Source organism: Psittacula echo (genome assembly GCF_963264785.1).
Source record: "Psittacula echo genome assembly, chromosome: 2".
NCBI classification, from domain to species: Eukaryota; Metazoa; Chordata; class Aves; order Psittaciformes; family Psittacidae; genus Psittacula; species Psittacula echo.
This window is the reverse complement of record NC_137737.1, coordinates 147,947,204-147,962,613: the sequence shown is the minus strand read 5'-3', so window position 1 is coordinate 147,962,613 and position 15,410 is coordinate 147,947,204. Positions and strand designations below refer to the sequence as shown.

General features: G+C 41.8%; 1 protein-coding gene across 1 annotated transcript in view; it reads right to left on the bottom strand.

The window, feature by feature from the left end:
* Positions 1-1,698: 1,698 nt before the first annotated feature.
* COL14A1 (collagen type XIV alpha 1 chain) overlaps positions 1,699-15,410 on the bottom strand; it is a gene marked incomplete at its 3' end in the record, with an annotated part of 111,932 nt that continues 98,220 nt past the window's right edge. Inside the window, exons 42-47 of the mRNA XM_080609731.1 lie at positions 14,375-14,410; positions 13,878-13,944; positions 13,189-13,377; positions 4,448-4,525; positions 3,363-3,518; positions 1,699-2,024 (exon numbers count right to left, since the gene is read on the bottom strand). Coding sequence (XP_080465857.1) covers positions 1,699-2,024; positions 3,363-3,518; positions 4,448-4,525; positions 13,189-13,377; positions 13,878-13,944; positions 14,375-14,410 — 852 coding nt within the window. The remainder of the gene's footprint in view (positions 2,025-3,362; positions 3,519-4,447; positions 4,526-13,188; positions 13,378-13,877; positions 13,945-14,374; positions 14,411-15,410) is intronic.

Below are 15,410 nucleotides of genomic sequence, written 5' to 3'. Positions count from 1 at the left end.
ACAATGCAGCCATAACCTGTGTTTAATTTCAGTAAGATCTCTCTGAATGTCAGCTCCATGTGCCAGGCTATGGTACCTACGCATGTGCACACAGCTGTGCTCATGCGGTGCTTGAGTATCCTTTAAACTGGGGTTAAGCTGTGTAAAGTCCATTAATTACATTGTACTCTTCTACCAACTTGTACTTTAAATGCAAGTCCAGGTAAGGAAATGACATTCAACTCAAGTTTCATCAACTTTTCTCACCTTTCTCCAAGAAAGTGGTGGCAGTTGGGGGTGAGAGAAATAATGGAAAAACAGAAACATAGCACAGCGAGGTGTACAGGCACCTTGCCAGAACTTGCCCTGGGATGGACAAAGCTGTGCGTGTTGGCTATGTGTGCAAGTGGTTTGTGTTACCACCGAGGTTGAGTTCTAGGCCACAGAATCTGAGATGAGCCAGTTAAAGGCACTCGTTTGTCATCTTCCTGGTGAGATGGGAGCACTGCTGACAACAGCCAGAAGCAAGAACTGACAGGTCTTTCCTTGCTGAGCAGAAACAGACTCTGCCCAGTCAGGGCTGAGCCAGAAAACAGCCCTGGGATCCACAGGCATCTCCATGACCTTAGAGGGCTGGATTCAAGGTGTTCCAAACCTGTGCTTTCAACTTAAATGAACACTTTTGAGCTTCTGCTTTAAATCGTGCTTTGATGCTCAGTCTCTACAGTGCTGTTCAGAGCTGTTCATTGAGTCACTTCATAATTTACCTTGTTTGTTTTAACATGATGAATTGCTTTGTGCTCCTCAAGTGGTTGGGCTGGGGTTTTTCCTTCTTCTGATCAGCTGATCCATGTTGCCTTTGCAACTCTACCTGCCAGTCTTTTGACTTTGGCACGTCAGTATGCACAATGTCATGGGCATAGACGGTACGAGCACCTCACAGTTACTGTCTACACTTGTTTAGATATAATTCTGAAAATGAGGCTAAATATTGCTTATACTAAGTGCCTCTGTTCTTTAAAACAAAAACTGTTGTCCAAAAGTGTTGAAAAAATATGTTTTCTTTCCATTCTGCCCCCTGAAGATCTATACAGTTGTACCAAGTTAAAAATCACGCAAACACAGCCTTAATGTATAAAAGCTTGCCACTTTTATTTGCATACAAAACAGAAAGGAAAGAGGTTCACAATAAATTATCAGTGTGCTCCCACGGAACATTCTGGTGTATTTATATAATGTGGGTTAAAAAAATAGTCCATTAGCATAACACTTCTTTGCGGAAGGGTAATAAGCTGGGTTCAAAGAAGCCTGATGATGCGTTGTTTGCCAGTGAATGTAGTCAGGTTACTCTGCTAGTAAAGCAATTCATCCACAACTAACAGAACATAATCAACTGGAAAAACATGGATAACAAAACAATAACTATTCTGAATGGGTCTATGCAAACCAACTTGCATTTTTTAGATACAGTTTGAACAGTGTATGAAACAGTACTCCAGAGAAGGGTCAACAAGTGACCTTTCATCATCATCTAGCACCAACCCACTAACATACTAAGTTTCTGGCATGCAAGATAATTACCATTACTTGTGTCAACTGGTCATGTACAATTCTTTCCTCCTTTCTTTATTGAAAAAGGCTGTAAACACCTTGTGTGGCAGGAGAGGCACTTGAACAAAAGGCCGGATGCACAGAAAATGTTTCCCTTGTTTAACCTCTTCATTGAGAGGGTGTATTTCCATTCACCCATTTGCGTACTGGAGTCTTGACACTCCTTTTGGCTATCTTCCTTGTGAAGCGACTAATTCCTGGGGATCTCAGTTCAACGGCTTCCATCTCTTCCCGAACAGGAGTAAACTCTGGTTGAGCAAGATGCGGTGATGGATAGGAGGACTGGGAGTATGGGGATGGTAAGGGGTAGGACCCGTGAACTACGTACGGCTGCTGCTCACCATCATAAAGGTCCTCAGGGTCATAGATTTGGTAGGAGTTATGTGGCAACTGTACTACTGGGATGTCTTGATCAGTTGGCTCACCGTATCCACCTTAACCCACCACCACCAAGAGTATTCATACGGTTAACACAGGAGAAGGGGAGTAGAAAATTAAAGCACTCATTAGGAAATTGACATTTTATATATAGCTATATATAGTGTGTGAGTATATATATAGAATCTTTTAAATACACATCCTTTATTCACATGAAGGAACAGTGAAAACATTTAACAAAATTAATAAGCTGGAGCAGTTGGAAACCCACCAACAGACAGCCAAGTTAGTTGGAAACCACCACCAGAATTTGTCAAATGTCCAGTTGTAATACTGTGCTAACTAAACACTGCACAATCTGCCTGCTTTAGCTTATTCCAACTATGGTCTAAAATATATGATTAACAGGCAAAAATGGGTCAGGCAATAATTTTTCGCAGTGCAAGGAAGCTAAGTGCATGTACAGCAGCTAGTGAGTTCATTAGTGGTAGTCAATATCGTTGATGGAAAGCACAGAGCAGTTCAGCATCCATCTCTGACCTTCAGCCAAATGAGACCTGAACCAGAATGAGCCTTTCACCTTCTGGATTGGTAGCCATTGTAAGGGATGGGGCCTTAAAACAGGAAAGGAACAACGGGGAGGGGAAGTGAGGAGAAAAGGATAGGAAGAGACGACAACAAAAACATTCAGGTAAGTAAAACATACAAATCACGGGCAGATTAAACCATAAACATCAAACAAATATGCCTTATGTGTAACATTTGTAGTAACTAGTGCTTTACTAACAGAGTTTGATTTTAGGTTGGGCGACATGATTTTTGGTAATTGTGTTAACTTCCTCCCACAGTCTCTCCGTGCTATAAGATGGGAAAGTAGGATACAGAGAAGATGTAGAAAGGATCATTTTCTCCCGATTGCTTCACTGGTTAATAAAGGACACGTGCATCCCTGTGTCAGGTTACACTACCAGGGGTTTAGTAAGGGTCATGCTTTCATGCCATTCAGAGGCACACGGACAGGGAAGTTGAGCAACGTGTTTGAATTGAAACAAATGTAAAACTTCTGCTGTCACGAACATTAGGAGCTGGGGGTTCAACACACAGACTGTGGAGATGGAAAAGGCTCATACAGCTACACAGACACATACAGGATGAAAACCCACTATGCGGGATCGGTTTTACACGCTGGGACTGGATGGTGGAATTCCTTTGGTCGCTGGGCTGTGGTCACCTTCCCTTTGTGTCCCACAAAACTAAAGCACTGGACATGGAGTTTTTAGGGAGCTCCCCTGTTTTAGCACAAGGTTCACCAGTAGCCTCCATCTTACTTTGGCTGTTACAAGATGTCAACCCTACCTCTGCAAACAGCAGCCACCCAACTCCTGGCTACTCACCTCCCATGCCATAACCAGCGCAGGAGGATGGATCGCAATAGCCCGGCGGGCCAGAAGGACCCTGTAAGCCCGGGGGTCCTGTGTGCCCAGCAGGACCTCGTGGGCCTGGGGAACCTGGTGGTCCCGGGCTGCCAGTACGACTTTCTCCTGGAGGTCCTGTGTGGAAGAGGGAGATGAAACATCTGAGTAGAGTCTTTCATAAAAGCAGGGAGTCGAGGCCACCTTGCCAGTCTTGGAAACCATGGCACTGAGCGTGCTACAAACACTGCCAGGAGATAGCTTGAGCGAAGGAGCTAGGCATCCTGGCTCTGACTCCCCTGGGCAAGCTGAGGGAAAGGCTGCAGCCTTCCTCTGGCAAGGAAGATGAAGCAGCAGCCAGAGAAGAGACCTGCTCCTGCTGAGCCTCCTTCTCTGGCCTCTGCTTCGTCTTCCTTGCCAGAGACAGCTTTTAGCCAGGAATTTATCCTAGAGAAATGTTTCACCAAGCATCAGATGTTCGGAAAGGCAGTTCCATGGGGGGAGGACAGCCCTGAATGCCTGCACAGCTCTTGATTCCCCAACCCACTTTCCATATAGCTTCTGGATAATGCTGTGCCTTGATACTGGTGCTCTAATGGCCACAATATCCTTGTGAAGTCAATGCAATTCTACAACTGTTTCAACAGGACCTGGATATCACCCTCTGCTTTTTCAGGAGCTAAATATAAATCCCTGTGATTAATGTGCTTAATTAATGCACATTTCTCTGTCGAAGTCAATGAGAAAACAAATGCAGTTAATCCAGATTAATTTTTTCCTCATTTCTGAAAAATAATATTTTAAACATTAAAAAAAAAGTTTCTGGAGAAGCACTTTATCACAGGGAAAAGGAAAATACTTGTGTGACTGATGACACCATCATGTGGTGCTTCACGTCATATTACATAGTAAAAACATTGTGACATTAAGTGACATAAGGGGCCTGAGCTACTGCCTCTTCTGCATCTTAAGCCTTAGAAGCAGAGGACAGAGCCATGTTGTTCTCAGCTGCTTTGCACATGGGTCGCAGTGGTCTAATCTGGGTGCTTCTAATGTAACAACTTTACCTGTAGATCCTGGTGGGCCTCGGGGTCCTTGTGTTCCAACACCTGGATTGCCTTTTTCTCCTTTCTCGCCTGGTAAACCTAAAGAAATAGTACTCATCAGAGTCACATTTTGATCAAAACTGTGTGCAGTGTTTATTATTTAACCAGTATTATAGTTCCATATGCTATTTTTCATTTAAAAACAGATGGCAGAGAAGGAGGGAGGTAAAAATAAAGCATTATCTGGTTCTTTTTTCCTCCCTTCCTTGACAGCCTCTCAAAGGAAACATGGCATTCCTGGGGTCTTAAACATTCCTGCTGCCATGGTGGTTTCATTGGGGTGGTATGCAGAGGCATCGGCCAGTTTCCAGGCTGCACTTTCTGCTGGAAAGCTGCCTCTGGACTATACCAAGGTACAACTATTGTAAGTCAGAAGAATCCTCAGAGCCTCACAAAACTGTCTATATATTCCTGTGTGGCTCTGAAAAGTCAGATTTTTAATGCTACAGCCAATTTTCCGCCAAACATTCACCCACCAAACAGTGGTTCAGCATAAGATGGTTCTACACATAAACGGAGAGATTTATCATGGGTTACTGCAGTCCTGCTAAATGCAAGAAAGGAGTTTCAGCACAGTCAAAATCTGTCCCCCAAAGCCCAATCTAAGTTTCCCACTCATGAAACTCTGATGTTCCAACATGCACAGCCATTGAGCTGTGTTCCTGTGCTTGCTCATGGCCCTACATTTCTATCGTTGGATCTGATCCATGGAAACCACAGATCTTGTAATCCAGAGAAGGTACAAGTTTCTTTCAGCTTTCCATCTCTTTCTGTGCCACCACTATGGCATCCTATAAAAACTCCTTTATACATAGCGATCACAATAAGTGGTGTCAAATTAAGTAGGTGTCAAAACCATGAATTCCAGACCCTGAGTTTCCAATGGCGACTTGGAAACTCTCATAAAGTCTGTGTTTGATTTGGATGGTTCGAAGACACCAAATCCAGGCTGGTTTGTGGGACATTCCCCCCGTTTTCCAGACCTCCCAGCACTGGTAATTGCTTTCACTGCTTCACAACTTCCACACATTCAGAGTCAATGCCAGTATAGAGCACCTTCATGAAAGCAAAGTAGAAATAAAACAGTTGTTTTCCCTGATGGGGTACTATCTGCAATTTAAACTGACCGGCCTCCTTCCTTCCCTCCTGCTCAGGTAACTGTTACCTCTTAGGGAAAACCATCTAGAGGACACCTTAGTTTTGCAAGGAGACATATCTTTTTTTAACTTCCTGAGCTTTTTCCATAGAACCATAGAATGATTTGGTTTGGAAGAGACCTTAAAGATCATCTGCTTTCAATCCTCCCACACATTCCCCTGCCATGGGGATACCCCCAAGTCTTCTCCTCAGAGATGCTCTGAATCACTTCTCTGCCCAGCCTGTATTTGTGCTTGCGATTGCTCTGACCCAGGTGCAGGACTTGGCCTTGTTGAACTTCAGGAGGTTCACATTGGCCTTCCTCCTTAGCCTGACAAGGTCCTTCTGGATGACATCCCTTCCCTTCAGCATGTCGACCACACCACACAGCTTGGTGCTATCAACAGACTTGCTGAGGGTGCATCAATCCCACTGTTTATGTCACTTACAGACATGTTAAATAATACCCACCCCTGAGGAAATTGTCACTGATTTCCACTTGGCCATCAAGCCATTGATTGCAGCTTTTGAGTGCAACCATCCAACTAATCCTTATCCACCAGTTAGTCCATCCATCAAATCCATGTCTCCCCAGTTTAGACACAAGGATGTTGTGCAGGACAGTGTCAAACACTTTGCCTAAGTCCAGGCAGGCATCTGTTGTTCTTCCCTTACTCACCAATGCTGCAACCCCGTCACAGAAGGCCACCAGATTTCTCAGACATGATTTACTTAGTGAAGCTACCAATCACCCTTTAGTTTTCATGTGCCTTAGCAGAGTCTCCAGGAGGATCTGCTCCATCATGCTGCTGGGCACCGAGATGTGACTAACTGCCCTGTAGATCTCTGGGCCTTCCTTTTTTTCCTTTTTAAAAAATGGGTTATGTTTTCCCTTTTCCAGACAGCAGGAACTTCACTGGAGTGCCACAACTTTTCAAGTGTGATAGATAATGGCTTGGTAACTAGATCCGCCATTTCCCTCAGGTTTCACAGATGCATCTTTGTCAGGTCCCATGGACTTGTACACCTTCGGGCTTCTTAGATGATCTCGAATCCAGTCTTCTTCTACAGCAAGCTTTCTTCATCCATCCAGCTTTCTTGGGCCCCTTTGCCTCCAGGGCTTTATCCCAACATACTCGACCAAGCAGATACCTGAAGACACCAAAGTCTGCTCTCCTGAAGTCCAGAGTAGCGAGCTTGCTTTATATCCTCCTAACTGCCCTAAGGATCTTGAACTCCACCATTTCATGGTCTCTGCAGCCAAGGCTGCCCTTGAGCTTGACATTCCCCAACAACTCCTCCTTGTTGGTGAGGAGCTGTAAGGTAAGTTTCAAGGTCCAGCACAGCACCTTTCTTCATTGTCTCCTTCTATCACTTGCAGAAGTAAGTTACCATAAATGCGTTCCAGGTTATGCCCTGCTGCATTGTCCCTGCAACAGATACTGGTGTCCCCAGGAGGACCAGGGCTTGTGAATGTGAGGTTGCTCCCATATGTCTATAGAGGGCCTCATTTGCTTGATCTTATAGAGACTGTTCTGGACTTACGGATTATAAAGTGTCCAAAAGGTAAGTTTCAGGAATTTTAAACCCATGGCTTCTGGTAGCCCTATATCCTAAATTTCACTGAAGGTCAATGGGTCTTCAGTATTTAAATGACTCATGCATCTTGAAATCTGCTAACATCTTTTGTTCTGGGATTCATAGCAATGCTATACATGGGATTCCTGCTCTCAAAGACCATCATCCAAGTCCAGGATGAGCCTCCTGTTTGAAAGTTTGTTAGCATTTGGTTAGCAGAGACTAGAGTTTCAGTCAAAAGGGCTATCCAGAACCTGTGATGAATGATTGCATTGTGTAGTGTATGTAGGAAGCAGTCACCAGTGACATATATATGTCCTAACCTACATTCATATTCCTTGGGGAACCTAACAAAAAAACTACACCATCTGTGATCAGCAACTGAATTCCACTTATTTTAAAGACAAATTTCTCAGACAAACGTCTTGTCCTGCATTACAAATGCAGTTTCCAGGTACCTGGTATTTGCTTATCCATGGCTTGCTTCAAGCATACGGAGAGACTCCTTTGTGGCAATTCACTACTACTGCTGCAGGCCTTTTAACAAGGTAAACATGTCTAAATTGTCTTTTACCATACATGACCTTAAAGGAAATACTTGCCAAATGGCAAAGTCAAAGTCTGTATGTGTGGATTGCTTTGATCATAAGAAGACTGGCCCATGATAACCATCTGGAATCTACACAGATGTTTAGTACAAGGGCCATTAGTCATCCTACTGTACGATAACATGACATGGTGACTTCAAAGACAATGGCCACAATGTTTTCAAATCACAGCCTTCCATGCACTCAATTATTATTCTTTACATGAACAAGAACACACACCCATATGTGATGTCCACAGAATAAACTGCAGTAAGGAATTATAAATATGGAACAAATCCACTCAGGCTAAGAATAAAATGCTCATTCTGGAACAAGTTATGAAGCTCTTGCAGAGAGCAAACCTTTGAAATCACATGGATATCAAGTCCTAAAGCAAACATGCTGAAGGCCAAGATACAAGTCTGTTTCAGGTTTCTTTTAGTCTAATTTCCAGTAAAGTTTACCCAAGTGAAAAAGAACATAAACACTGCAACAAGAATCTCACATGAGTTAAAATTGAGCGCTCCATGGGCTTCCCTAATGGACTTTCCACCAAAGCTCTTTAATGGGAGTAAGTTAACAGATTCACAGACCTCTTGGTCATAGTTAATGGCTCCCTCCTATAAATGATGGAAGATTCAAAATTCACCTATTTTCATTTTATATCAAGGTCATCTGCACTTCATGGGAGCTTAGCTTAAGAAAGTCCACTAGACAAGACATCACTCTGTGTCTAAGTTACTGCAATGGTTAATCACTGTCAGAGGTAAAAGTATGTATCAAAATCTGTCATTTGAGTTAGTGGCTTCAAATTCTAGTAACTTTTGTATTTGTGTTCTGGACATATTTCAGCAATACCATCAAACTGCCTCTCCCCTTCACACTAACCACTTTTTATGTCTTGTCCCCATCCAAAATAAGCAATGGCTTGGGTTCAGCCCCATGGAGATCACAAGCAACTGAAATCAATTATTTCCAATGCTCCATTAAAGGCACCTCTGATAGCACCAGTTATGAAAGCCAAACCCAAGATCATGAACACATTCTATAGCAAATTTAATGTCCAGGGTTTCTGCATGAAAGGAAAGCTTAGGTATTGCTTATTTATTTATGTCTTTAAGAGAATATTGTCCTGTGAGGAGAACTGCAATTAAATATTTGCAATTAAATATTGCAATTAAGAAAAATTAAACTGCTACAAAAAATCTGCTTCCAAAATATTCAGTTGTAACCATATTGTATAATAGCACAGGATGATTTTGTCTTTTATTATTTAGATGAAGTTAAAATTGGAAATAAAGATATTTAATTGACTCAACTGGCAAAAGTTCCATATAATTCCATTGGAATTTTGCCATTAGAGCTGTAAACATGTGGCTTTTGATAACACATGTTTAACTAATGCTTTCATATGAAGCCAGGAAGAGAATATGGATAAAGCTGTGTGGAATAGTGACTTTCCCAGTGACAGCTTAGGTATGTATTGTATTTTAATCATAGTGGGATGGAGTGAGCAGCCATATGTTTTGTGCATGACTTCAGGGCACATCATAAGAGCTGAAGTACACCCAATAGTAGTAGAATAACTACACTTTCACAGCATCTGAAAGGCAGCAGTGCCACAGCATAATTTTTACTACAGCTTTCACATTTTTCCTCAAATTGAGGAAACTACCCAGATATTGCAAAAATAACTGAGCGGGGAGGGGATGAGATGAAAAACCCACGCTGAATCTTTCCTTTTTAATATTATTTTGCAGAATCCCAGCTACTTCCTGAGCACTCAGAAGCCAGACATGAGTTACTTGAGTCTCATTTCATAAAAATAAAATCAAAAGATGTTCAAACTAACTGAAATAAAACCAGAATACAGTGCTGTGAGCTAGTTACAATTAAAATAGAGATGAGTGCTGTGAACAATCAGTGTTTGGGTTTGGTTTTTTTCCCAGGCTCCTGTACTTATGCAAATATGTAAGAGAACAGAATTCTATTAATTTATCTGGTATTATGTACTGTAGACCTCCTTAATCTTTAAATCACTAATCCAATCCAAATGGCCAGTTGTGGCACCAAGAAAATGTTACTGTTGCTAACAAATACTGAGGTTGCCAGGGATGTTTCTTTCCACATCATTAGAAAAATGCAACAGATAAGATCTCACAGTGTACAGCTAAAGCAATAATTAACTGGGAAAACTAAATAACAAATGTCTTGGTGTGGTTCTAATCCATTCACTTTTGTCTACACTGGATAAAAGTAGATCTTGGCTAGCAGCAGACACCGAGAACTGAATCTGTCAAGAGAATGACTTATCCTTTCCCACCGAGGTGGTCTGTTGTGAAAGGACCAGCCCAGTGCGTTACTCGTGGGAGAATACATCCAGGAATGGGACACTCTGGACCTAGGAGTTCAAGTGGAGGTTTCTAATAAAACTCCAAAACACTCTCTCAACCGAAGCCTCTTTTCAAAGCATCTGATTAACGCCTGGCAGAGTGACAAGGTAAACAAAGGAAAAGAAGCCATTGGCCAGGCGAGTTAGCAGAGAAGTTCACTGGTGTCAAGATCTCTCACTGCTGCTGTTCTCCAGGAAAGCTCTCTTGGTGCATAATTTCTGACCAGTTCCACACACTGCTTTCAGGATTTCCCTGTTCTTGCAGGCTGGGATTGAATGGCTGGTGGGCAGAAGAGGCGAGTAGGATGAAACATCTAACCTCCCGTCACCTTTTCTCTTCCCACTCTACCAGCACCCTGCCACTCGGCTTAGAGCCAGTAACAAGTTCTTGCAGTAATCCCAATAGATTGAACTGTGAGGAGAAAAAAGCAACACTAATAGATAACAAACAGGTCTTTTTTCCCTTCTAATATCTATTACTTTTTAGTATGCTCTACACACTCCCTCAGGACAGGACTATACATTGTGACTTGCTGAGCAAGTTAAATACAAACAATTCTTCAGAACACGGCAAGGAATGGGGTCTGAGTCCATTTACCCTCCTCTGTCCAGTCACTGGAAATTAAAACCTCTTCCACCCAGAAGCAGAGCAATTTTAGTCTGCTACTTCACTGTTTGAAATGTAGTTAGGAACTAAGTGATTCACAATGCACAAGAAGCTTTCAATCATTCTCCATAAGCATGAAGGTGGTAAAAATAAGTTTCAATTTTCACTGCTGCATTTTGGGGTTGGCTTAGAGCAATTCCTTAGAAATGCATTCTGAAGTATCCCAAGCATCTGTACAACTCAGAAAGTATCTTCCTGCTAGATAAACATTACTGCATCAAGCACACATCAGTCTAAAATTTCAGTTGCTTCTGAAGAAATTAAATCCTCAAGGACAAATAAATTACTCTATATTTTTACCTAGTTTCTGAATGAGCTCCTTCCTCTTCTTTCCAGATTCTGTGCAAGGCTCCAGTTACATGAATGTCCTAAAATTCATTTTCACCCAAATAAACTAGCCAATTATTTTGTCTGTAAGTTTACACGTGGATTCTTTATTCCTAAAACAGCCTCACTTTAAGCTATAAACCCTGTAAAGACTCCTAACATTTGGAATCACATTTTACAAAAATCGGCAGAGAGCTTTGGCTGACCGATTATAGTTCTTGAAGGATGCTCAGCAGGAGCTTGCTCTCCACTTAGTATAAACTCCCCACAAGCACTACCTGCCAAAACCAGTCCGTTCTAACATCAGTTATCTATGTAGACAGGAAAAGAGTAATATTCTTTTTTAATGCGTTTTTACCCTTTCTGTACCCAATCTATTGCCAGTGCTGCTTCCCAGAAATCAAAATTATTAGCAGTGGGTTAACCCACATCACGTTTCATTTAGATGACTACATCTAATCATGCTGTGATTTCAGAGTAGTGCAACATGTGTGTCTGGGCTTCAGCACAACAAATGCAATGGAAAATAGATGTTAAATGCTGGACAGATTTCCCCTTTCATAGCCTGGCACTTTGGTTCCTCTGTTCCTGCAGCCCTAGCAAAACATTCTGTGACAGTCCCTGCCTGAGAAGCCATTTAAAATACACTAGTATTAGTATGGAAACAACTACCCTGAAATCTGCATTCAGTCTCTCCAGATCACCACTTAAAGTTAGCTCCTCATTTGCTGCCTCTTCCAATTTTCATGGAATCACAGAATGGTTTGGGTTGGAAGGGACCTTAAAGCTCGTCCAGTTCCAACCACCCTGCCATGGGCAGGGACACCTTCCAGTAGCCCAGGTTGTTCAAAGCCCCATTGAACCTGGCCTTTCTTCTCTACTGGTCTCACACTCTCATTTCTCCTTCTTTCTTGATGATGTCTGGTCCTTGCTCAGCTGGAGCAGGCAGCAGCATGACTGAAAGGTCAGTACCCTCAACCTTGCCTCGTTTCAAGATGGTAATTAGAATTACAGTCTTGAGGGGAAGAAAGGAACTACAGACTCACAGGTTCAGTCAAAGACATTCTTTAACCCTGGTCATCATGGCTGCTGTGAACTAGAGCTGTTAAGCTCCTGAATTGAACAGCCTTCATAGCAATTCATTTTTAAAACCCCAGTTAGCAGACTTTTTAACAGCAGCAGCAATTCATTGCTTTTGAATATCACACTTGTCTTTGGGGTTTTTGATCACTTCCTTGTGTGATGGTCTTAAAAGCACTTTCATAATTATAGATCTACTCAGTACTACCTCTGTGAGATTAGTGCTACTCTGCTGCACCAGAGATTGCCAGGGTTGCACAGAGAAGGAGTACAATAAAACATGGAGTTTGTTTCTTTATTAGGCAATGCCTGTGGATGGAAGGAGATAGGGATCAAGCCTACACGTATGAATACCGAAGGGAATACCTGTAAATCAACAGTTGATTGTATTACTTCTCTCTGATTTCACCAATTCCTCTCCTTAATCCTCTCAACCCCTGATAAACTAGGATTTTTCCCCTTTTCTTATCAACCTTGCTCCTGTAAAATAATCCTAATTTGGAAATATTCAGATTGACACATTTCAAGTTTAGCAGAAAAGCTCGGTCTTTCCCCAACACGGACCTATCAGTTTGCAGCTTTCTTGTCCACTTGTCTTTTATAAGCTCCTTTGCATATACATGTAGAGATTCATCTCACTTCAGAGTTTTACTAAGATGAAAGCATCATGTGATAGGATGTGCCCAATTAGGTGCCACCAGTACTCATCAGTTTAGGCATTAAACCTCTGTCTGACCCTGCCAAATCATGCTCAGCAAAGCCTACATTGCCTTCATGACTGAATATCTCCAGAACTTTCATTATGGTCTGTGTTGAGCTCACCAATCAACTAGTGAGAACACTGTTTCTCTTACATTTACACAGGAGACAGAAGCCACTGGAATGTATCAGACAAGGGAGTTATATTTCTGTATATGTAAAGTAAGAAGCCTACCTCTTTCTCCTGGTCTTCCTGGTTGACCAGGGCTTCCTGGAAACCCTTGCATGCCTGGTGATCCTTGCTCACCCTGTGGCCCTGGAGCCCCTGGCCGACCTGGCTCACCAGGAGGTCCTGCGATCGTTCGTGTTGAGACAGACTGGCTTGGAATCTGGTTCAGAATCGAGTTATATCTTGCCATATGACCTGGCAGGAAAAGAAATGTCATCATTTTCAAGTTTCAGTGAAGAATCCAGTTCGGATGAGTTTGAACAGAGCACTGGCAGGTCCTCAAGGCTGTGGTCTGTCATGCTTTGATAATAAGAAGTTGTGTGCTTGTTGGTGGAAAAATAGTGGTTTAGGGAGTACCCAGAAAACGGAAGAACTATTGTGTAGAATTTTATTTCCTTGCTTTGGGGGGGCTTTCATGTCTATAAATATTTGAAAGTGTTACAGCAGAAACTTTTGTATACTGTAATAGCTTGGAGACAATTCAGGTTGGTTTTTTTTTTTAGATGGCTGATGCTAATCAGCTGTAGTTAGACATAAATCCAGGTGAACATAAATCTAGTTGGAATATAAATCTTGAATGTCTAGCCTAAAACAAACAGATCCCCTTGGATGCTTTGAAAAGCACCATATTTGTAATTGTGGCAGGAAAAGATTCATTCTAGAGATATAAGTATATTAACTATTTATGTACTTACCCTGGATGAGTTGTTCACACACTTGACGAGCAACAGCACGCACCATTGCTTGGGACTGGAGATCACCCTGGGTAATGACAGCAGCAGTGTCAAAACACAATTTGCAAAATTTCTGTCTTGAAAACACTTAGAGCAATGAAATACATTTACTATCCCTGAGAGATTATATCCTCACAGATGAGAAGAAAAGCCAAATAAGTTTTGAGATTCCCCTGGTTCCCATTGCTGTTTTTAGCCAGCAAACAGAGGTCTGAGAAGATAACCCCAGTGATAGATTTGGGAACATGCTTAATGCCACATACTTCTCACATTCAAACCATTAATATAGCTATATATAAGACAATGTCTGGAAAAGAAGAAAAGTTTTCTTGATTGTATAGAGAAAACTATTGTGCCTGTAAACAGCGAACGATAAACTGGCAGATAAAACTTTTTATGAGAGAGAAAGCTAGATGGGAAGAAAAAAAAAATAGTGGCCAACAGGAACATAGACTTACCCGCTCACCCCTTTCACCCTTAGCTCCAGGAGGACCCTATGGAAAGATTCAATACAAAGTTAATCCTCATTTTGTTCTCACTCAAAATTTTTAACATCCAAACATTATCTCCATTGCAGCATCACAGTAAAAGAAGAAAAAGTAAACAAAGTTTCAGGAAGTTATGTGACAATAACAAATATACTTTTTCTGTTACAGTACTCAACAAAACAATTTACATGGCAACAATGACTTTCTCAGGGGTTTATCACATACTGAATTCTCTTGTTCAGAATAGCAGCAAGGGCAGGTGACCAGATGATGCATTTCACGTGACTGAAATAGGTCTAATTATCACTGAGTGTAAGGAAGAGAAGGCTGATGGTAGATAAAATATCATTCTGAAATTCATAGCATTTATTGCACCAATACCCTGCATCCACTATGAACAAAGTCAGCAACGGGATCAAAGTGGGGAAATTGAGTATGACATTAAAGATGATGTAATACTATAGTGATGTCAAGGATCGTTATGGAATGGAGGAAGTTGTCTATGGCAGTTACAACTTCACCAGTGGAGGTTTTGAGGTAGGCTAGATCATCTTTTAGGAACTCCTGAAGTGAGGAAAGGTCTGTGTAGCTGATGCATGGTTAAAGCACAGCTTATTCTGTCCTGGGAAAGAAGAAACCCCTACCAAGACTGGAAGGCTATTTCTATGTCTCTTTTCTATTACTCTACATTTTGAGAAAGGCCCTTACTGAAGCTCAATAACTTTTCCCCCACCTACCTGTTTTTTCAGAACTACTAAAGCCCAAACATTCACAGCAGAGCTTTTACATAACTCACAGGAACAGCTACACTCTAGGATATTTAGTTTGATATCTGGAACATGTGTTTGGACAGGAACTGAAAAGTCAGCATGTTACACATAGATAGTAATGAGTTCCATAGCTCATCAAATCTCCTCAGTAGATCTCATGATTACACTTAGAAACTATGCAGAATTGGCTATTAGGTTATTACCTTTGCTTATATATTATTAGTTGTTTTATTTCC